This window comes from Callospermophilus lateralis, chromosome 6 (genome assembly GCF_048772815.1).
Source record: "Callospermophilus lateralis isolate mCalLat2 chromosome 6, mCalLat2.hap1, whole genome shotgun sequence".
Taxonomy (NCBI): domain Eukaryota; kingdom Metazoa; phylum Chordata; class Mammalia; order Rodentia; family Sciuridae; genus Callospermophilus; species Callospermophilus lateralis.
In genome coordinates, this window is record NC_135310.1 from 36796519 (window position 1) to 36822126 (window position 25608).

The 25608-nt window shown below is 34.3% G+C and overlaps 1 protein-coding gene across 1 annotated transcript in view; it reads right to left on the reverse strand.

Moving 5' to 3' along the window:
* The window catches only part of Lama2 (laminin subunit alpha 2), a 566319-nt gene that overhangs the window by 236468 nt on the left and 304243 nt on the right, over nt 1–25608 (reverse strand). Inside the window, exons 13-15 of the mRNA XM_076858266.2 lie at nt 16174–16275; nt 14577–14788; nt 3730–3841 (exon numbers count right to left, since the gene is read on the reverse strand). Of these exons, the coding sequence (XP_076714381.2) occupies nt 3730–3841; nt 14577–14788; nt 16174–16275 (426 nt within the window). The remainder of the gene's footprint in view (nt 1–3729; nt 3842–14576; nt 14789–16173; nt 16276–25608) is intronic.

The following is a 25608-nucleotide window of genomic DNA, read 5'->3' on the forward strand; positions in this document are numbered from 1 at the left end:
ACAAAATGGCAAAATCACTCTTTTAACCTTACACAACACCCTTTTTTTTCTTTTCAGCAAAACTATTCTACACAATCTTTTCTTCCTCGATTGCCTTGCTTGCTTCATCCCATACTCATCTGTTTTGTGCTCACTCAATTAAAACTGCTCTTGTCCCTGCCACCATGTTCCGTTTGACCAAACACAGTGCACAACTCTGCAACTGCGTTTGATCTGGGATCTTCTTATCGTTCTGCCTGGCTGACTCCTTTCTACCTTGAAAGTCTTCTCCCAATCTCTGCAACATCATGCTCCCTGAATTTATCTCCTTTCTCTTTACATTCTTCTCTGCTCTGACCCTACTTCTCATTGTCAGAAGCCCCTCAGGGTCTAGGTGGGGTTATTTTTCTCTTTTTAATCACATTCTCTCCTGTTTAATTTATTTAGTCCCATAGTTTAATGCCTTCCAACCAGGCAGATAGATATGCTAAGTCCAAGACCTGCATATTCTAAGGACACATTGACATCTACACTTCACAGTGTTTCCAAACCAAATATTTCTAAAATGGACCATTGATTCCCTCCTCACTCCAACCCAATTATTCCTGAAGAGTAACCATTCCCAGCTCAATCAATGGCATCACATCCAGTTGTACAGTTTTTAGCTGGTAACCTATGACTCGTTCGTAAACTATTTCTTCTTCTCCTCCTGGCATGTAGAATACCACTAAGTCCTATTGGTTCTCAAAATACATATATAATATGTTCTGTATTTGCATATGCCCTGCGAATAAATGAACACAAACTATTGTAATTTACATGTTCTACCTGTACTAGTGTATTAACTGCTCTTCTTCCTACCAGTCACGCCATTCTACAGCGTGTCTTTATGTTATAGTTATAATGATGCGACTGTAGTATAAAGTAAAAAAATACAGTAAAAAGAAACATAATTCAAGTCATGGCAACATCCTGCTTAAAGACCTCTATTGATTTTGCATGGCACTTAGAATAAAATCTTGATTCTTACCATGCGTGAACACCTCTGAATAGCCTGGCTCCCCCATTCACATTTTGGGCCACTCACCCCCTTGCTTACTAAACTGCAGCCAAACTTGCCTTCTTTCAGGTTCCTGCAGACTCCAAACTCTAGGCCACTTCCTCATAAGCTCTTTTTACTTTCCATTCTTTAACATGGTTTGATGTCACCACCTCAGAAAGCCTTTCATGGCAAATTTTATAAAGTAGTCTCTCCATCTTTGAATCCTCTCTCTTCCTGACTGATTTCATATGAAATCAGTCTCCTCCGGACCTTTGTGATGTGATGACATCCTGTTAATTTACCTAGCTTTTCAAAGACCGTATCTGTACTGTTTATTACATTATCCTCCATGTCCTAGGTCTTGACTGCCTGAAATATATGCTTTAGGAAATTACTGTAGTAAAGTGAGAGTACAAACATGTGTATGTAGAGATTCATATTCATAGGAAACAGATTTGGCCTTAAAACTTTGTTTTTTTAGTATCCTATTGTGCTTTCATTTCCTCACCTATCAAGTAAAATGGATTATGATGGTACGAGGAAAATAAGAAAATATTTGAAAGTTTAAATGTAGAGTGATTTATAAGATGACAAGTAGAAATGAGAAGAAGAATTTTTTAAAAAATAGCTTCTAAATCAACATTGTAGTCCCAAATAAAGTCTCAAATAAATTTTTGGCCAGAGGTTCTTAGTAATCTATAATTAAGTAATGGGATGGTCTTTGTAGTTTACTCTGCTTTTAAGGGATCGCAAGATATTAATGATAACAAACCTAGTGACTGGCCTTCTGAACTAAGCTCAGTGAAAAAAGAAAACAACCTCAAGAAAGGACAGCATTGGGTGATATCAAGTCTAGGGACAGAAAGTTTTGATAAAGAACAGAAAAGATCATTAGAGGCTAAAAGAAACAAAATCACAGAGGAACTCCAGAGTTCCAAAACTTATTGTCCCTTGATTAAACTAAGTTCTTTTATGTGTCTCAAAGAAACTTTATTTATCAATTATTGTGTGCCAGGTTCAAGGAAGCTTTATTTTTCTTCTTCTGCTCCTTTTTTGTTCTCTTTTCCACACTTGCATGCTTCTCTCTTCCAGTCCATGTGTTACTAATATTTAGCATCTCTCAGATACTTTCCAAGACATTTCTTTCCACTAGAGTAGCTCACCCTTTGAAGGATTCCCTGTTAACTGGTCCCTTAATGATACAGTACTATGATCCAATTTTTCATAGGTATTTGTTCTGTTTCCCCAGAGTGTTAGTTCTTTAAGAACAGAGATTGTGTTGTATACTCATTGACAATTTATACAGAGAAATTTACATAACTTATCAAATATGTGCAGAATTTGTCAGAATATTTTCAAAGGGACAAAAGTAACATGAAACATAGCTGATTAAACCATTATAATATTAAGACAATTTTCTATTCTATAGGCATGTGGTCCTTGCATAAAAGATGATGAATTAAAATGAGAATGATGTGGGTATGTATTAAAGCAAGAAGAGAAGTAAGGTATTTATTTATTATTATAATTGAAATAGGAATTTAAATTTCCAAAAGGAGTTGAAAATAAAAGCTGAAAGACTTGTTATAAAAAAAAACGTTTCTTCAAATACAACATAGATTTTATATCTGCAATCAAATAGGGCTGGACATAGATAGTTTAAATCCATGATTTTTTTTCCTTTCTTCAAAAATTTTGGAAAAAAAAGTACTATAATGAATTACCTTTAGTTTTATTTCTAGATAGGTAAATCTGCCCAGTTAAAGAAAACACATTTGTCATGAATATGACTGTAAGGTCTAAGCACTCTCTAGAAGCACATATTATTTTAAAGTATGAGGGAACTCACAAAGCAGTGCCTATAGTATTTCTATAAATGGTGTAATAGGTTAGTGTTCTGAACTGGAACATCCTGATGCACTCAAATGATTCCTTAAAGGTATCATTTTAAAGAATTTAAGCTCTTATTTATCTTGAAGGCATTCCCTTTGGCAGGGAATTCATGTTTACATTTTTTGACCATGTTTCAAGTAAAATCAATTTTCAAACTACCTCAGAGAAAATACATAGAAGTAAATAAAATTGCCCTTTCAAAAAGATATACTGTGGTATTAAGTAAGAAACATTAATTTTATTTTAAATCTGGAATTTTGAGATAACAACTAATATCTGAAACTTAGATATAAAACAAATTAAAAAATGGTAAAGAATTTCCTAGAGCAAGGTATTTGTTCCATGAATTATGTTCTTGACATTCTGAAGATTGCATGCTTCAGATGGTTGTGACTTGGTTGTATTCTCAGGAATTAGAGTAAAAGAGGTATATATAGGATTTTAAAATGGGAAAATAAAAAAAAACAAGTACTAAATTCTGGATAACTACTGAAATGAAAATGAAAAAAAAAAAACACTTTGAAATATTATTCTCCTGCCATCCAGCATGCAACTGATTGAACAGGAAAGAAATATTTATGGAAACATCATATTTTTCAGTTATAGTAAGAAAAAATGTCTCAAAAGGAACCAATTTCCATGATGGCATTATGTGGTTAATACTCTTTGGACAAGTCTTGACTTTTTAGTAGAATTTTGTTCCTTCTTCAAGTAATACATGATTATTTGTGCAATTATTAGCAAAGAACTACTGTATTCAGAATAGTATCTGAAGGAGCTTATATTGCATGGAGAATATATTTTTACAAACTTACTTCACAAGAGGAGCCACTATACCCTGGTGGACACTGACAGATTTCCACAGCAGCTGCAACACTTCCATCAGTAGGATATGGGACAGCAGATTCAAGCTTCACGGAGCTCAACCTGAGAAGTGGGGAAACGGATACTAAGTAAATACACAATCTCTTCGGCATTATGGCATTATATTGGCTAAAGAATATGTATAGCAACTATAATACAAATATGAGAAAATCATCCATTGGAAGAAAGCAAATGAATATCTATAACTTGAAGCTGTCATGCATTATATAGTTAGCCTTCACTATCCATGGCTCCACATCTGTGTATTCAACTAGCTGTGGATTGAAAATATTTGGGAAAACTGAACCTGTACTGAAAATGCAGAGACTTTTGTCATTGTCATCCCTAAACATTATACTAGAAAAACTGCTCATATAGCAACTACATGTAATCAAGTGTTAATTTAAACTGTATAGCAAAATTGCATGGGTCATATGTAGACACTGCATCATTTGATATAGGGACTAAGCATATAGGGATTTGGGTAGAATCCATCACCTGAGGATACTGAGGAACAGCTGTATTAGGTAAGGCCTGCTCAGCTACAAATGCTGACAATCATCACAACCATCAAATACTAAAAAAGATATGAGAATATTCTTCCTTATTTATTGGTTCTTAGCTTTGTGGGTTTTGGAGTGGGGTAAGGGGAGGGGCCCCAGGGATTAGACCCAGTGGTGCTTAACTCAGCTCCTTTTAAAAAAATATTTTATTTAGAGATAAGTTTTTGCTAAGTTACTTAGGGCCTTGCTAAATTATTAAGGCTGGCTTTGAACTTGCAGTCTTCCTCCCTCAGCCTCCTCAGAGGCTGGGATTATTACATAGCCACTGTGCCTGGCTGCTATATATTTTCATTTTCTTTCTATGAAGACTAAAAAAAAGCCAGTTTAAAATCATATAATTTAAGTGATTTTTGAAATAGAATACATTCATTCCCATGACTGTTTGAAGTAGAAAAACAAGGGACAATATTAATCTTAAATTTTAGTTTTTAAATTGAAAGAAAAAGTGGAATGAATTTTGGTTTCTTTTCTTCAGAGATAAACCCATGTTGTAGTAGGTATAAGTGAAACTTTCTCAAATGCTCAGTAGAGCTTGTTAGCACTATTCTTAAACTATTTTTGGTGTAAATTAAATCACTGTTCTCTGTATGTATGAATTTTATTTTACTGATACTTCTATACCATTTGGTGATGTTAGTCAAGTGACTTGGCATCACTTATTATTTGAGAGAAAAGCTGGTTAAATGATTAAATAAAAAAATAAATACCAATTCTTGATATTATAGTAATTATGATATACTAGACATGCAATTAACATATTTTCACTGATTGTTGAAACACAGTAAAAATGACTACATAAGTAGTAATGAAAATACTATCTGAACTATTTGTAAACCCAAATCATTTAACAAATTTTAAATAAACTCTAAAAGGGCAAAACTAATGATTACTTAGAGCAATTAGGCAAGAGAAAGAAACAAAGTGCATAAATAGGAAGAGTGGATGTCTAATTATCCCTGTTTGCAGGTGATATGATATTATGCATAAAAACCCCTCAAGATTCCATCAGAAGCCTATTAGAAATGATAAATTCAGTATATATAGAAAATCAACATAAAAATCAGTGTCATTTTTATATATCATAATGAAACTATTGAGAAAGAAATCCCATTCATAATAGCTTGAAAAATTCCCTAAGAATAAATATAACTAAGGAAGTTATAAAGAATATAAGAATATAAGTTATAAGAATAAATATAACTAAGGAAGTTATAAAGACCTCTCCAATGAACATTATAAGACATTGATGAAAAAATATTGAATAAGGCACACAAAAAAATGTCCCTTTGGTGTTCATTGACTACAAGGATTAATATTGTTAAAATGTCCACGCTATCCAAAGCAACTTACAGATTCAATGCAATTTCCATCAAAACACCAATAACGTTTTTCATGAAACTAGAAAAAACATAATCCCAAAATTCATATGAAAACACAAAACACTGTGCATAGTAAAATCAATTTTAAACAAAAAAGAAGAAAGCTGGAGGCATCACAATACTTGATTCCAAGACATACTACAGAGTCACAGTAACCAAATCATTAGCATAAGAATAGACACAGACCAATGAAACAGCGGAGAGATTCTAAAAGTAAACCCATGCACTAGAGCCAATAGACAGTTGACAAAGGTGCTAAAAATGGACACTGGAGGAAGGAGAGCCTCTGCAAGAAGTGGTGCTGGGAAAACGGGATATCCTTATGCAGAAAAGGACTGAAACTTGAACACTATTTCTCCTCATTTACAAAAATTAACTCGAGTAGATCAAAGACCTAAGAATAAGTCCTGAAACTATTAAAATATTAGGAAAAAAAAAATAACAGGGGAAACAGTTACAGACAGTGGTATATACAATGGCTTTTTCGGATATAACCGCAAATGCACAGGAAACAAAAGCAAAAGTAGATAAATGGGATCACATCAAACTAAAATCGTGCCCAGCAAAGGAAACAACTGAGTGAAGAAACAACCTACAGAAATGACATCCTAACAAAAATATATGCTAACTACTCATCTGGTTAATATCTAAAATACATAAGGATCTTATCCCAAAAACATAATGATGAATAAACAAATAATCCAATTTAAATGGGGAAGTTATCTAAGCAGATATTTCTCAAAAGAATTAATACAAATGTCCAAAAAGTATATGGAAAAAAATGCTCAATATCATTACTCATCAGAGAAATGCAAATTAATACTACAAGTAGCTATCATATCACCCTAGTCAGAATGGTTATTATAAGAAAATAAAAAACCAAAAAATGCAGGCAAGAATGCAGAGAAAAAAAGAAGCCCTTATATATCATTCATAGGAATGTAAATGAGTAGAGACATTGTGGGGAACAGTTGGGGAGTACCTCAAAAGACTAAAAATAGATCTACCATATGATCCAGCTATTCCATTTCTGGGTATATACAAAGGAAATGAAATAAACATACCAAAGAGATACTACACCCCCACATTTACTGTGGCATTATTCACATGGTTAAAATATGAAATCAATTTAGGTGCCCATCTATGGGTCAATGGATTTAAAATGTGTGGTATTTGTACACAATAGCAGATCATTTAGTTCAAAAAAAAAAAAAAAACGAATGAAAGCTTTCATCTTTAGTAAAATGGGTAGATTGGAAGGACACTACATTAAGTGACATAAGCTGAACACAGAAAGTTAGGTCCCACATATTCTCTCTCATATGTGGAATTTAAAAAATATATAAAAATTGACCTGAATGTAGAATAGTGATTATTAGCAGTAAGGGAAGGGGATGTATAAGAGGAGGCTGTATCTCATCATGATATGCTCTATGTTTTGACATATTACACTGAGGACTGGGGCTGTAGCTCAGTGGCAGAGCACCTGCCTTGCACATCTGAGTCACTGGGTTCGATCCTCAGCACCACATAAAAATAAATAAATATATTTTAAAAAAATAAATATTACACTGAACCTCATTAATGTAAATAGTTAGTACAGGCTAGACAAAAAATTTAAAAATTAATAATGTAACAGTGAATCCTAACCCCCAACATGATAATATTAACACACGGGCCTTCGGGAGGAAATTCAGTCCTGAGGTCAGAGCCCACATGGCATTAGTGGCTTTATAAGAAACTCCAATAGCATTTTTTTCCCTATTTCCAGTATGTAAGGATACAATAAAAAGAGCGTAGCCTGCTATCTGGAAGAGGGCTCTCAGCAGAACCTGACTGTGCTGTCACCCTGATCTCAGACTACCAGAATGTTGACAAAAAAACTTCTATGTTTATAAGCAAAAAATAAACCACATGAATAAAAAAAAAAAAACAAAAAAAAAAACCTAAACGACCTGTATTGATTCACAATAATAAACTTTGTTTTTTAAAATGATTGATGGATCTTTATAAGACATAATATGGCACCCTTTAGCCATAAGAAAATTTCAGCTGCTCTTGCTAGGGCATTCTGAATTTCTTACTCAAGAGATTTTTATTAATCAGGGATTTACATGTAAACCAAGAGTTTGCTGGATGTAGGAATGTATGCTGTAGCCAATCCAGAGAGCAAAGCTATAGGGCTCATGACAAGGTTTAAACGTTATTTTCAAAAGTGACAACCTTCAACAACATTGTAAACTTTCCAACAAGTTGCTAAAATCTTTATTGGCTTTACTTCCACTTTACTAATCCTAGACACTGATATTAATTTGGAATTTGTATGAGTTCATTATGATCAAGAAGCAGAAAAGGAGAGGGAACTAAAATCTTAAAAAAACAAATAGGCAGCTGGATGAAATCTTCTCTGTGCTGAGTGACAGCTGGTGCCTTGTAAAGACCAGGGCATTATCTTTAACGGCAGATGAACTCATCCAGCATTATTTCTTGGATGCTGTCTTTTCTAGGGGCACAGCTTAGACATCCTGATAGAAGGTCCTCGACAGGTAGGCATTAAAAATCGCCATCATACAGTGTTCATGTTACATGGGTCATTTGAAAAATCACTAAATGATCTTCTCCTCACCAAGCAGTCTTGTGCACAATGGCATGCAGTGTCTTAGGCATTTCTTCCTCTTTTTATTATCTGAGGTGGAATTCACACAACAAAATGAACTCTTAAAGTGTGCAATTCTGCATCATTTAGTACATTCGCAATGCTGTGCAACTACTACCTCTGTCTAGATCGGAAACATTTTCATCAGCCTCAAAGAAAACCTCATGCAAATTAAGTAGCCACTGTCTCTTCCCCTCTTCCTCCAACCTCTGTCAGCTATCAATCTGATTCTATCACTGTGAATTTACTAATTCTGGATATTTCATATTAACAGTATCAAGCAATATGTGACCCTGGTGTCTGATGATTTTCTCTTAGCCTGTTTTGAAGTCTATTCTAGCATGGTATATACATGCACCAATATATGACTCAGATGCTTGAGTCATATACTGTTGCATGTATATACTATATTTTGTTTACCCATTTTTCTGTTGATGGAGTTTTGTGTTGTTTCCACCTTTTGGCTGCTATGAGTATTCACGAACAGATTAATATATTAATTGTTTATCAAGCAATAGATTGTCACAGTGCACTAATTAGCAGGTTGATCGATTGCACATAGATAAAATCCTAGGATTTCCCATATAAAACTGATATGCAAAACTTAAAGGAAGAGCATTGGAAGTTTCCAGGTAGAAGAATGAGCAATTGACCGCTTTAAGAAACAATTTAAAATATAAAGATACAAAAACAAAAATATTTTCTGCGAACTGCCAAATTTCATTTGTCTTTTGAACAACAGATGTTCCTCTCCTTAATTTGTATAGCCATTTTGAGCTATGAGAAATTTCAACACTCAAACATCTTTCCCAGTAATATTCCACATTAGTATTCACTGAGTAGTCCCAGCGTTCATTAGGTTCTGCTATTTGTTAAATGGGATTTTAATGTGTTTAACAGTTTTAAGTGTTACTCATGAAGAAGGCTGCAGTTTATTTTTTTCCCCTTCAATATGGTCATTTTACTTTCTTGTTACCAGCCTGCATTCATTTAAATACGAAATGTTGGCAGTAATAAAGTACTAAATTTTGGAGATGCATGAGCTGTCAAAGATTTGTCAACTAAGTCAAATCTTTAGCTATCTTTTCTTATTTTTATTTTTATGACTTGAAAGTGCAGATAAGACAACAGATGAAGAGAAAAGACATGATTATGTAAGCTATTATGAAAAATACTGAAATCATATCAGAAACATTGTCCTTGTACTACCTTAGTATATTTTTGATTTACTACAGTTCCCACCAGAATTAGACGTAGTGTAGTTATACTACACTAAAACAACCAGCACCACCAGAAAACATCACATTTTGAAATAACAGAAAGACCTTTGGTCTTACAATTTTTTTTCTTTTACCTTTCCACTCTCCTTTTTACATTGAAGGACTCTATTTTATCCCACTTAAAACAATGTTACATTGGGTTAACTATCATAAGTATTTTACTGCTATTGAAGTGTTTTTGTCAAAACCTAAGATGCGGATTCAGAATTTCTTTAGTCTCTATGTGATGGGAATTGTGCAAGGTACTGCTCAATTACAAGAGCCTAGTAATTTTTACTGCATTCCTAAAGAGGCAACAAAATCACTCAGTGTTTCAGTCAATGTCTGGTACAGCCATCTGGAAAAGGGGCATATATTCTCTCCAAACATTTTCAACTCTATATCAAGTAGGAGAAGTAAATGATAAAATATGATACTACTATAGACATCTACCAAGTCTATATTAAATGCTAATGTATAGATTCATCTCTTCCTCCTTAGTCCTAGCAATCTACACTATATTCACTTCGATTGTACAGTTTAGTTATCATTAATGTGCATATCCGCCTTCCCTACTAGACTACACCTTCTTTGAACTCAATGATCATTTACACATCTTTTTATCCTTGTAGTTTAGCTTAGAACTAGCACATATTAATAATTATTACTTAAATTTGTGTCTACTATCTTCAGTGTGCTATAACGGGTGCTTAAAAGACATTTATGTATCAATACTCTCAATGTAAAAATCACATTTTCCCTTCAAATTTACAAATGAAGAAACTAAAGCTCAGAGGAATAAAGTGCCTTGTACAACATGTATAGTTAGTGAGCAGTGCAACCCAGATCCAAACCTGAGTGAGACTCCAAAACCAGGGGCCTCCTTGTTACCCTACATTGCTTACCAACACATGTTGAGTAGCACGTCTGGTGTTTTATAGACATGATTTTCTCACTTAATCTTCAGTGTTGGAAGTTAGATATTATTTTTACCATTTTACTGGAGTGAGAACTGAATAGACACACGTAGAAGGTGCTCTATAAAAATGTTTGCAGACTGAATCCAGTATTTACAGGGTAGCACTGGGAAGTAATTAAAGATAACAGGAGAAAGCATCTAGGAATTCAAATGCTGCTTGTACCTCTTACCCACTGCCTGATACCAAGTGAGTTGCATAAAAGTTTTTAAGTTCTAGAGTCTTTATCGGTATACTTTCTTTAAAATGTGGTTGCCTGGATTATTATTGTAAAAAATTGGAAGCATACTATGCATCTATCAGTTCTTTTTCTATAAACAAAATGTCTTAGTTTACAAGAATTGTTCTAGATTATTTATTGTCTAAATTTTGTCTAACCATTCTCAGCTCATAACCCCTAAACTTAAAAGTTATGTGAATAAATATTGCCTTTGAAAGATTCGGTATTCATTTTTAAGCAATAAAGACATATGAGGTATATCATGATAAAGTCATGATGGGATCCATTACACTGTGGTAACAACTACAAGTTCTCAGGGGTACTTCAGGCCTGCAGAGGATTTTACAAGAGCCAACCTTTGTTCAGCAACCATAAGATCAAAACAACCAGGGCCGCTGACCTCCTTGTGCTGTCAGTGTTTCAGGTTGTTTGATCATCTGTTGCTGAATAAGTGCTATAGAGTCTCACATTGGCAATTCAATGTTTTTCCATATATATATATATGGAAAAGAATGTCAGTAAGAACAAAAATAATTGTTGAAATTGATTCTGCCTTATTCTGGGTGTCTCCAAGTCTTAATGGTATTTGGAGAAAAATGTTCTCCCTTGGGATGAGGTGGGTCAGGTGGGCATTCTTCATATCTGTGTGTTGATCTTCCACTATCAAACCACTTCAGCATCTCTCTAATTTCTTTTTCAAAGTGACATTTTGAAATTGACAGAGCAATTGTCCTCCTCCTTCTTTCAGAAATGAAGCAATTTAAACTGTGCATGGTGGAGCATAACATAATTCCTGTTATCCAAGCGACTTGGGAGGCTGCAGCAGTAGGATCACAAGACTGAGGCTAGCCTCGGCAACATAGTTAGGACCCATCTCAAAATATAAAGGGCTAGGGGTGTTGCTCAGTGGTTGTTTACCCCTAGCTTCAATCCTCAGTTACAAGAAAAAGAAGAAGGAGGAGAAGGAGGAGGAGGAGGAGGAGGAGGAGGAGGAGGAGGAGGAAGAGGAGGAGGAGGAGACAAGCAACTTAAGTACAAAGAGGTCAAAGCCATACTTACTTACACAATTATTACATAATTGAGTTAAAAACAAAAGTCAAAATCCTCGACCTGCAACCCAGGTTTCTACTATACAATTCTACCTGACTACAGAATCGGACAGATCTAAGCCCATTTGCTGAGAGAAGTATCACGGGAGTAAATCCTCCTTAAATAAGCCTAAACATGAGTTTCTGTTGTGATAGTTTCAATTTACTCATGCTAGCACACAAACAGTATACCAAGTCAGAAGCCTACTGTGCAAGACAAGTTGAATCAATTCAGGTGATGTTTTACAAATATGACTCAATCTACTAGTAGATCAGAGATAAATAAAATATAACAAGCTTACTGACTTGGGATTCATGCTGACTTTCAGCTCACCTGAAGTGGGGAGGAATTTCAAATCTAAATTGGCTTTTACTTCCTTGAACCACAGTGCTTTAGTAATAAAGGTGGCGGCAAGCAGTCACCTACTTGGATTTGTTCCTATGTCTGTTCACATAGCCACGGTCTGTGAATGTGTCCTGCATATACAGGGATACCTCAGAAAGCTTCAAATAAAACCAGTGATTTTAAGAAGGGTAGACACTGAAACTGTTTGACATAAATCAGGGAGAAGTGTCTTTGGATTAACTAGCCTGAGAAACAATGTTGACAAAAATAAATAAGCCCCCTAGCCAGTTTTTGTCAATTTGGTTGTCATTCATTTTGAAAGCTAGAGGACTCATCTCTTTGTACTGTTTAAACATCATGACAATCTCTATTTACTAAATGGGAAAAACATAATTAATTCCTAAGTGCAGCTTCTCATCTTTATGGCACTTTAACCCTGTTTCTAGCAGAATTGCCTATGCAAAAGAGGTACATTGTTTGGCAATGGTTTTGTTTATGAATCTGCAGTTTCCTCCTTTGGGAAATGGTAATGATGATTATACTTTGCTGAAATGTTACAAATGAAAGACAAACTAGGCAGCACAAGCAAATAATGGGAGGTGGTATCTGAAATAAAATACCTAATATTTGAGACATTTCTTTGATTAAGGGTCTATCAGTTATCAGTGTGGGGTCAAACTTGATCATCTAACTGAATCCGATTCAAAAGTAAGATGCCATGATATCGTATGCTATTTGTTATCTGCATAGAACAGGAAAAGAGAAAGAGCTCATTCATATATAGTTTAAGTTAAAATTCTGTCACAATTTTAAAAAGGGAAAACACAGCACCCTACATTCAGTCAGATATGGGTATTTTTGTGTCAAGCCAGGGCACTCTCATTTAAAAGAAAAAAAAAAACATGGAGAAAAAGAAAGAGCTAATCTTTGAAAATGTTCTAGGTAATGGGCACTTTATGTAATTATCACATGTTATTGTCACAGCAACCCTGGAAACAGGAATTATTATCTGCACATTACAATTAAAATTGAGGTTCTACAAACCCCAATCTCTTGCCATATGCACACAACAAGCAAGACAGCTTGCTGAATTCCTACTCATTTTGACTCTAAAATCCACACTCTTTCCTCTTATACTATGGGGCCATTATAATTTTACAATGGTTTGTACAGGGATGGGTGGTTATTTAAATAAAGAGGCTTGCGGTTTTTTTTATTACGAACAACATACTAATAAGACAGAAACCAGTTAATTAAGTTATGAAGGAAAATATTTTACAAACCACTTTCTAAACATGAGTACCCTGGAATTGTATCTTTTTGGATTCCTACTATCTGAGCCATCATAAAGGTGACTTTACATTTTAGTATAGCATGTCTCAACCTTGGAGTCATTATTTATTACATATTCTGGCAGAACTGTAAAGAAAACATCAATGATCTGATTTTTTTTCTAAGAAAATTTATTTGTGATATTTAAAATTTTAAAGGGCTCATGAACATCTTTCAAAAAACCAATGCTTATTCTTATCTTGTATTTGAAGGAACAGACCTAGAGATTTTTTCCCCCTTGTACTGGGGATTGAACTCAGGGGCACTTAACCACTGAGCCACTTCCTCTGTCATTATTTATTTATTTTTGTATTTTATTTAGAGACACTGAGTTGCTTAGGGCCTTGCTAAGTTATTGAGGCTGGCTTTGAATTTGTGATCTTCCTGCCTCAGCCTCCCAAGCCTCTGGGATTACAGGCATGTGCCACCACATGTGGCTAAATGTAGAGGTTTTAAAATTCACTTTTTTGTTTGTTTGTTTGGTGTGTGTGTGTGTGTGTGTGTGTGTGTGTGTGTGTGTGTGTTTTGCAGAACAAATTATAGGAATTCATTAAAGCAAAGCAAAAAAAAGCTCCCATAGCTGTGAGGGGTATCAAAAAGATTGATGGGGAGCTGCTACTGTCTAGGGGTTCATGTGGTACAGTTGAAGGTGACTTTTAATCTCATTGGCTACCAGTTAGAGGAAGAGAGCTTCTAGCCCAGTACCAGGTAAGACACCCAGTATCTTGAGACATCCATGCAACCTCTGTCCAATCAAGATATTGATCACACTTTATTTCCTTTTTTAAAAGAAGTTGTAGCTCCAGATCATGCAAGCCCCAGTTTTGGTAAGATGTTATTTGTAAGCTTCGCACAAAGAGTTGTTATTTGTGTTGGCCTGATCAAGGAAGTTGCCTCAAGCCCCTTCACTTTTATAGCATATGCATGTTTGCCCCAAGGTAAATGTGGGGACTTGGAAGGTGCAGTTCCTGATTTTACCTGAAGATGGCATCCATCCCAAAGTTGTATGTGATTTGTATGAGGACTCTCTTCAAATTCACAAGCACTGTCATAAAATCCTTTCTACTGACTGGAAAATTTGTGCCATGTATGGTAAATGACTCTTCTTTAAGTGCAAACATGCTGACATGTTCTTCAGATGGTTGAAGATACACCTCTTCTTGGGCTGTGCTGATTCTCAAGCCATTTCCCTAAGGAGGGTAAAAAATATATCAAGATAAGATTGATAACCAGGCAAAAAAAAAAAAAAAAAAAAGTAAAACAAAAAAATCTGTATCTAGATTATTTATCCTATAGATTATTATCAGTAGGTTTTGAATTTTAGGTTGGCTTCCCTTGTTGTTCCATGCATTTTCAGAATACATGAATTTAAATATTAGCTTTCACCAGATGCACTGCAAAGTATAAGCATCTTAGTTTTGTATGATCCCACTTTCCTCATGAGCTAAAATAACACATAGCTGGCAAGGCCTAAGCATGCATGTGATTATAGGCACCCTGATTTTACACACGAACACAAAATTATATTTTTCAAAAATATTAGTTGATGGTAAGGACAATAGAGAAAGAAGCTTTACTTAATTAAGCTATTCGTGTAAAGGACTTCTATGTACATAAGTAAAACAAATAAAAAAGGTCTATATACAATGATTACAGTAGGAGAATGGCATAATAATAAGGAATATAGATTTATCTTGAACATTTAGTTTGTCCTTGTATTAGTTCATTCATATTAATGACACATAACTTCTTAATATCTATCTTAATATCTATCTAACTAAAATTCAGACCACTTCATCAATTCTGAAAAATATTCATTTAGAGGAAAAAAAATCTGTCATTCTGTCATTGATCCACATGTTTGAAATGTTTAAGGGAAAGAATAACAGAGGCTGTTTACTAACAGAGGCTGTTTACTGACTTCTACCTTTCGGAATCATGAATGGGAATGCATGTGTATGTCTTTGAGTATGTATGACTAGGGGGCAAGGGTAGACATAACTGAAAAGGGAAGGGAAAGGGAAGGGAGCACTTCTAGGACTCTTGGTTTCCAGCATTTGGGAATTGACTACAAACATCCAAACCCTGAAAACAGTTTCTCCTATGTTTCATACCTAAATTGGGATTTCAAAGTCAAGCTTTAACTGTAGCCTATAGCTAAATGAACTGGTTTCATTTTTTTCACTTATTTATGACTGATATAAACAAGGAAATAGTAAAATGTATGTGGAAGCAAGGGGAGATGGAAAATTTATATAAACTATATAAATCAGCTTTCACCTAAACACTGTCATCATACTTATAGTCACAGAAACATGATCATCATACTCTAAATTTAAATCTATAAGTCGGGTCCAAAGGTTTCCATTATTATTAGAACCCAGTGAATATATTTAGTTTTCTAGATATGTCCTCAGAGTGAGACATAGGAATTATACCCCCAAAAAATTCCTAAGATTTTTTTTCTTTAGAATTATGTAAATTAATTTCAAACCAACCAGGTAAAAAGAGCCTGAGTAACCTGAAAAAATATATGGTGTACTAGGATTACAAAGCAATGTGCTTAGTATACTACCTCTAAGAGGACCATCAGCTGGAGAACATACTCTGTATCTTCTTCCTCTTCCTCGAGGTCATATGAGATGGTAAATGTCAACTGTCCTCCTACCGCTGGGAGCTACAAGAGAGGAGATGCATAATCATTATGGCACAGGAGATAGGCTATTAAATCATATTTTACTTATTATTTTTAAATAATTTTATTTTTCTATAGGGCAGTACTTGGAAGAAGCAGAAATCACCAGAGAACAGAGTGTCGATGACAGATACTTCTTTAGGAGTAACCTTTAAATGAAACCTTACCCATCAACTCTATGCCTGACATAAATATAAATTCAGGTACTGTTTTCCCCAGTGTGGCAGGATTGGTGAACAGGTTAAGTTCCATGAAACCAAACACAGCCCTTTCTGTCATCTTCTCGGTTTGTAGTATGAGCTTTTTAATTCCCAAACAAATAAGGATCATTGTCAAAATTAGAAGATTTCTGTCCATTTCCTATCCACTGTCTTTGGGTCTTATGCAGCCAATGAGGATCTCTCTTCATTTGAAGGGCATTTTACCAAGACCAAAAGCTAGATGGGCTTTTGTTGTTGTTCAAAGGAAAATAAAAAATCAGCACACGGGCTGGGGTTGTAGCTCAGTGGTAGAGTGCTTGCCTAGCATGTGTGAGGCACTGGGTTTGATTCTCAGCATCACATGTAAATAAAATAAAGGTACATTGAGAACTAAAAAAATAAAAATAAAATAAAATAAAAAGATTAGTACCAAAATTTATATTAAAATGCAATCAAAATTGCCTAAGAAGTTATACTTACCCCTGTCAAACAAATAAGTTAGTTTGAATGAAGGTTATTATTCCCTTTTCATTAAACAAATTTATTTCCTTCTAACATGCAAGCCAAGCCTCCTACAATAAGTGCTGGAGGTTTATATTTTCTGTCATTGAGAGTAACCTTGCAGAAACTTAGAAAAAAAAAAAAAAAGGGAATGCAATATCATTTACAGGACAGGAATCAAAATTGGAGCTGTGAGTGACAGATTCAATGCTAATGCTGCACTTCTTATTTTAAAAATTCTACTCTAGCCTTGTAAATAAAGACATTCATAAAACAAAGTTGATGATTTGTATTCTGCTGTTTGCTCTTTGCTGACATGCAGAGACCCAGATTTGCAGCCCTTGGCTCTCTGTGGCCCTTCATGGCAGACTATGACCAGAAAGCAATTCCTGGACAGGCACTGGATAGAGGAGGAGGAGTCCTGATTCCTTTCAGAGTTGTTCCATTGGGACTGCACATAGCTTGCTATGGCTGATTAAACAGGATTTTAAATTGTAGCTCTGCACTGTCTTCTAAGAGCTCATTACATGGTGTTCTAGAAGGAACAGAATTTCTGAAAACTTTTATTTCCCTACTCCACTGAGAAATGGTCCCACTTTAATGTCTTTTCACATATAAAATAATAAATATCTGCCTGGACTATAGCACTTGGCATTATTGTGAGTAATGAGGGGTGAATATATATAAAAGGCTTTGAGTTCTATTAAAAAAGCATCCAAAATTTTACAGAGCATGCTTGTTCAAATCAGCCAGACATTTTCTCAATAAGAGGAATCCAAAAGGCAGCAGAAAAAGAAAATGTTTTATATTTTTCAAAGAGGACTGGACTACTTAGAATTTTCTAAATTAATTAAATTATTCAGTCAGAGGTAGACAGTGTTTGGGAAGAACATTGAAATATAGGTCTGTAACATTCCAAAATATTTTGGGCTTCCAAACATATTTTGATTATTTAAAATTTACATTACATTATTTTTATTGAATATGCTTATCTAAAATTTAAAAATTATATTAACTAAGAAATTCCTACAGAAAACCAAAGATAAAGAATTTTAAATTAAAGGTAATATTTTATTTTGCTAATAAAAGCCAAAATATATATAATTTGCACATTCAGTTTTAAGACTATATATGAAACAAAAAAGTTCACTTATACTATTTGATTTTTAATATACTTTCTATACCTACTTGAAATATTTATAAAGTCTCATAACACATATATAATATGAGAGAGGAAAGGAAAGGAGTAATGGGGAAAAGAACTAAATAAATATATAAGAAAAGAAGTGTCTCATGCAGGTCAGTGATAATGTAAAATACAAGTAAGAAGTAGGCCCTCTATTCACTCTAATAGTAATGAAAAATTATGCTTTTATTCATACTTTATAAACCAATGTATTGCAAATTCTTTCAGGCATTTTGATAGTAATATTTTGGAATTAATAGAACATTTTTTGAATCACCTAAAATTTTTCACAAGTTAATCCAATTTATGTCTTGCTAAATTTTGTGAAAGACAGATTGTTTTAAACATGTGTATGGTACTGTTACCAGATATTCTTCCCCATGGTAAAAGTACCAATTTGTAGAGTATTAGAATCATTGTCTTTTTCCTTAACTCTAAAGGTGCATATTTATAATCATATTTGCATAACTACTTAGCCAAATACTGATTTCAGTAATTTTTAGAAAGGATGGCTTAAGATATTATCCTACAATTTAGAGATTGTATCCCTAGGAATAGCTCATTCTCAAAGTTTGTTGTTGTTGTTTTAGTTTTCCTACAAATCTGTAAAGCAAACTCTTTGTAAGAAGTGACATCAAGCATTTCCTAATGTTGCCACTGAATGTGTTTCCTTCAAAGAGTACATGCTATTGTGTGTCAATTTTAAGAAAACATCTTCTCTTCTGAGGAATATTGATTTTTGGTGGGAAAGCTCTGGGAATATTCAGTCTATGTTGTCCTTTCCTATACCTTTGAATGAAGTCTGTTCTCCATTTCTCCATTCCTCCATATTCCAGATGTCACCTTTGTTAGACTGATCCTTTCCCTTGCTTCCACAATCTCTTATAGACCTTTTAGTATCCTAACCCTCACTTTCTTCATCAAATTAAATGTGCACCAGAGTGCAGATCATCAGTTAGCTTCAATTTCTCTTCTAGCAATTATTCATACTTATTTATTACTTTATTGTCAAACTTGGACACACAAAGTATGGCACTATTTTTTTTTATTTTCTATCTATCCATTCTTTCTTATTTCATCTCCTGAATCCAGCCGTCCATTTCAGTGGAGTAGTGCTCCATTGAAAGAGTGTCTTGATATGCCATTTATAAACTATATAGCAACCATTAATGACCGCTTTTAAAATTTTATTTGTAACTGACATCATATTTGTGCATTTTTGTGGGGTACAATGTGAGGTTTTGATAAATGCAAACATCAGTCAGTCATCAAAGCATATTCATTATCTCATACATCTATCATCTCTTTGTAGTAAGGACATTTATATTCCCTCTTCTAGATATTTTGAAATAATCAGAGCAATATTGTTAACGATAGTCACCCTATCATGCAACAGGACACGAGAGCTCACTCCACTGGGTAACTGTATACTCATTGGTCAATTTATCACTGTTCCTTTCTCTTTCCTCCTCTTTCCAGACTCTGGTAACAACAATCTACTAACTATATGACATCAACCTCTTTAAATTTTACACGAATGCTATCATGTATTATTTATCTTTCTGTGCCTGGCTTATTTTACTTAAAAAAATGTCCTCTAGGTTTAACCATGTTGCTGAAAATGATGGGATATCATTTTATAAATGGCTGAATTGTATTCCATTATGTATATGCATCACTTTACCCATTCATTTTTGATGAATACTTAGGTTGAATCCCTATCTTGGCTATTGAGGATAGTGCTGCAATAAACATAAGAGTGAAATATCTTTTTACATAGAGTGATTTCATTTCCTTTAGACATATATACCCAATGGTGGGATTGCTATATCATATGGTAGTTCCATATTTTATGATTTGCAGAATATACTTACTGTTTTCCATAATATCTCCACTAATTTACATTACCACTAACAGTGTATCAGAGTTTTTCTTTTTGTGCAGCCAGTATCATATTTATTATTTTTGTTTGTTTGTTTTTTTGACAGCAGCAATTCTAGTTGGGGTAAAGCAATATCTCATTGTGATTTTTCATTTGTATTTCCTGCTGATGAATGATGTTGAACATTTTTTTTATATACTTGTTCATATGTCTTCTTTTAGGAAATAACCTATTCAGGTCTTTTGTCCATTTTTAATGGATTATTTGGAGGGTTTGTCTGTTAGTTTTTTTGTTGTTGTTGTTTGTTTGTTTGTTTGGTCTTATACTATTGAGTTGTTTGAGTTTCTTATACTCTTTAGACATTGATACTTTGACAGATGTATAATTGCAAATGTTTCCTACCATTCTGTAGGTTATCTCTTGACTGATTCATTTCCTGTACAGAAAATTCATACTTTGGTATAATATCATTTGTCAATTTTTGCTTTGTTTGCTTTGAGGTCTTATCCAAACACATCCTTGCCTAACCAATGTCAGAGAATATTTTCTAGTCATTTTACCATTTCTGGACTTAAATTGTTTGATATATTTTAAACTGATGTTTGTTGGGTGGTAAGACAGAGGGGCCTAACTTCATTTTTTTTGCATATGGTTATCTGGTTTTCCTAGCACCAGCTGTTGAAGATATTGTCATTTCTCTCTCCATTGTGAAATCTTAGCACCTTTTTCAAAAAATGATTTGGCTGATCATAAGTATCTAAAAACTACCTTTGTCTTTTCCATTCAGTTACATTGATTTATATTTATGTTAGTATCATGCTGTTTTAGTTACTACAGTTGAGTACTATATTTTAAGGTATTAATCCTTTTGTTTAATTCTATTCTTAATCTTATATGACATGTAATAGTTCTTAAGATATTTTTATTCCTTTGTCATCCATTACACTGAACTTCCTCATATTATTTTCCTTGTGTTGGACATAGCCATGCCTTATTTAAATACATTTAAAAAAAATTATTCTATACTCAGTGAGTGACTGTAAGACTCTTTTTCATTCTACTTTGGTTGTCATATTTCACATGGACTCCTCTCTCATGTACTGAACTACAACTAACCTAATTCCTCAATCTATGTCTTTTGGCCTAGGCTTTGTCCCTGTGTTAATCTGCTCAAGCCACTATAATAAAGTATCAGAAACCAAGTAGCTTAAATAACAAAAATTTATTTTCATAAAGTGCTGGAGAACTCACAGTGTACTTTAAGCTACATCATATCTATGCTAAGCAAAGTTTTCAGTGGACGACAGGTAAGGTAGAACATGTCTGTAATCCCAGTGACTTAGGAGGCTTAGGCAGGAGAATTGCAAGTTTGAAGTCAGCTTCAGCAACTAAGTGACACCCTGTCTCAAAATATGATAAAAAGGGCTAAGCATCTAGCTAAGATCATTCCTAGGTTTAATCCCCAGTAACACACAAATAAAAAAGCAAGTACTGCAAAAAAACAATGTGGAATAGAAACTAAGGGTAGCATTGTATGATCAGATACTTATGTTTGGGAATTTGTATACAATTGGCCCTCTGTATTTTCGGGTTCTACATCTGGAGCTTCAACCAATTTTTTGTTTGTTTTAGGTATATATGTCAGTAGAATGTATTTTGACATACATGTATAATTTGGGGCTTGGTATACTCAATTCGTGAATTTTATTTTTGAGACTTTCAGATTATATAAAAACATCAGTCAATAATAAGGTATCTAGCATACTCATTATCTCATTTGGGGAAAATACTGATTTATGTAATTTTTTTTCAGTATTGTACATTCAGACAATAGAACATTTCATTTCTTCTAACTATTGAGGAACTAACCTGTTATCTTTCTATTGGCTAGAGAAACATGGTTTTCCACAGGTAGAAGTAAGTGCAATTCTGTTTACATCAACGCAATTATTATGTTTACTGGGTGGAAGGAAGTATACTCACCAGAGATGAAAGGATGTATCCCTTTCAAAGAGAAAGTGAATTTACTGAGAATAATTCATTCCATAAGGACCCCCACAAGACAGCCTTTTGCCTCTCTCTCCATATGTACTAAGGGATATTCTCTTCAGAGGGATTCAGATTTCAAATTGAGAAGGAATTTCCCACTGTAAACAGAGGAGTAGCATCCATGGATTCCTGGAGATAGGTCAGAGTTAAGCCCTTCATTCTCCAGATCCTCAGCTTCACCTCATTAAGAAAAGAACAATACAAATAGCTGTTCCCCACGAGTACCTGTTTTAATTTTACCTTCAGGGGAAAGAAACAGCTTGTTTGCAAGTAACGTTGTAGTTACTATGCACTAGATAACCTAATGTCACACATAACAATAGAGCGTGCCTGGCACATATTGCATTAAAGATTTAATGAGGCAAGGAAGTTTTCCCTCATGAGTGGAAAGAGCAAAAGGTAATTCATATACCTAAGCTTTACCAAAGTATTTTGTATGAGGCTGCTTGTGTTTCACCTTCTTTTTTCCTCCCCTAATCTCAAGAAATATGAATTGCGGGATGAAGGATGGGATAACCTATTGAGGACAATGTATCTGGAGAGGAAATACATTTCATAAAATAAGCCTGGGGTATTCAGTTCTCTGATGTCAGATTATCATCACTGTTATCCCACTAAATGGAGTTTAAAACCTAATATTTGCTTTTGCTTACCAGAACAAATACTTCAAGAGGGCTATACTAAAGTCAGATGAGGAAAAGGCTTTGTAATACTGAGCAGGATAAATTAACCATATCTGCCAGTTTCCATTTAGTATCCCAAACAGGGCAAGTGATTCATCTCTCTAGATTTGGAAGCCTCATAGCATTAACTCAAAAGGTATCCCTCCCAGAAAAGTGTTTATTAATGCATCTATTCAAGGAGATTTCTTTTAACATAGACAAATTATCCTGCTTCAAGGTTTTATTGTGTTCTTCCATACAATTATAACACTGAAATAGGAGCATGTTTTTTTTTTTAATTCAAAGGTTGATAATTATTAGAATAGAACAAAGGCAAGAGGAAATAGAATTGCAGAGGGGCAGAATTAATATAGACAGTCTTAAAGTTGATCACTTTTAGTACATAGAAAATGAACTGGACTAGGAGTTGTGGGTGTCAAGCAGAGATAGTACATCCCAGAAAAGTTGCTTTAGAAGGCAAGAGACCAGATTATGGAGTCTAGGAGGAACAAAGAAGAAAGCCTTGGGGAAATGTCCTTCCTGCCTCCTTTTCTTCCTGCTTTTCCTGACTTATTTATTTCTTTTCCTCTTTTTATTTCTTTTCCTCTTCTTCTCTTTTATGGTAAACACTACACAGTTTTATAGTGTGGTTGTTTGTTTGTTTGTTTGTTTTTTCCCCACATGTGCAGGACTTAGAATTGGTTGGGGTAAGAGGATTGAGTTTGCGACTGTTTTTGACTTGACCACTATAATCAGTCCAATCTGATGATTGTGCATTCCTCTCTGTTTGGTATCATCTACATTTCCTAAGTATGAAGTGGTGATTAGAATTATTAATGTGACAAGGCCAAGAACAGAGTTCTTGGATGGACGTGTGGAGAGACTCCCTCAGCGTAACCTGCCCTGGTGGATTAAGTGGTGTCCTCCTAGCTTCCATTGCCAGTTGAATTCCCTGGTAATATTTACTTCTCTCACAATTCACTCAACTCTGAAAATTCATATTGACTACATTCTAGTCAATATTAACATGCTGAATTTCTTTTGGATAATGATAAGAGATATTCACTATAATGTTTTGATTGACGGGAGGTGGGAGTAATTGTGAGAGACATATATAGAGAAACTGGGGAGCCAATGTGTTTCCCATGTGAGTTTTTGTTAAATTGCTTCTTCACTTGAACAAGACTGACTAGTCTTCAGCATAAATTTCCTGTCATCTGTGTAACAAAATAAGACCAAGTTATAATTCAAGGCAAATAGAATTTCAAGAGTTTTATCAGATCAGAATACTTTTGGTTGGAATTGAAAAACCAGACAACCAGTGGTTCTCCTAAAATAAGAAATCCAACAAAATTTGGTAGACAAACTGATTTTTAAGATACAGCAAATAGATATTAGTGGGTTTTCTTTTTTCATTTTTTAGTTGTTAATAGACCTTTATTTTATATATTCATGTGGGGTACTAAGAATTGAACCCAGTGCCTTGTACATGCTAGACAGGCACTCTACCACTAAGCCACCACTCTAGCCCCAAGATATCAGTTCTTCCCCACCACACTTATCTTTTATGAACAGATCTGTTTGCAGGCTTTTAACAATACAAGGACTCTGTGATTAGATTTGCTAAACATTGCACAAAAATGATGCAGTACTTAAAAAGCCAACATCTCATTCAATAAAATAACATTTAAGGTTTTCTTTAAGTTTTCTGACTTAGAGAATTATTCGTTAATTTGTGACATGCCCTGATAAAATCTTGAGTTGAAACAGTATAATCTCAACAGATGTTGAGTAAGGGTAGCAGCCAAATTCTCAAAACTGTTTTGTGTTCTCAGGCCCAGACTCAAAAACAGGGTCTTTGCAACAGCTGTTTATTTTCCATTTACTCACTTTCTGTTTGGATAGAACATTCCATCGGTCCTCTCGCTATGAGATAGATTAATTTATGTGTAAATATTCTGTACCAAAAATACATGTAATACATAATTAAACATTGATCTAATTGAATAAACCATAAATTATGGTTTCTTTTACACACAGGTTGCTTATTGACTAAGGCTTAAATTTTTTTCAAGGTCCCTGCCAAGAAAATGGAAAACTGCATGCCTATGATATACTATATTGATAATGATTAAAATAGCAGAATACATTTTAATGCAAGTTCCATTAAGGTAAAAGAAACAGACTTATGATTCTTACATAAATGACAAATGGGTAAACAGAAAATGAATAATCCTTGAGAAAAATGTATACGAATGCTGTGTGTGTATTTGTGTGTGTGTGTGTATGTGAGAGAGAGAGAGAGAGAGAGAGAGAGAGAGAGAGAGAGATTAGCATTGCTATTTTCTTTTGAATGTAAATTTTAGTTAACCTTTCTCTCACTGCTTGAGGATTTTCTTTTTTTCTTTTAAGCAAGTATTATTACCTTGGGTATTATGTGGCTGCTGTAGAGCTCTTTCCCCATTCTTTGCAAAGGGAAAAACGAGTATAGAAAACAGTTTTCATCTTGCCTGTAGGCAGACCTGAATACTAGGTCCTTTAACAGGCCTGAATATGGACTGGTGTGCTATATGTTCCAATGAGTTCAATTAATTTCAAGTTTCCATTATTCAGATAGAGGGTACTTTGAAAGAGCAGTGAACTTATTTTTCACAAAAGCAGAAGCCAGACCATCAGACTTGAAATACTATTTATATTTGATGCTAAATGTTATTGATCTACCACTATTTCCTTTTCTCTCCCAACTCATTCACAAACTGCAAGGTGATTCTTTATTACAACAGTAGGAACAGCTGTGAATTTTAGAAGATAAGATTCCCAAAGGTGCAATGGATA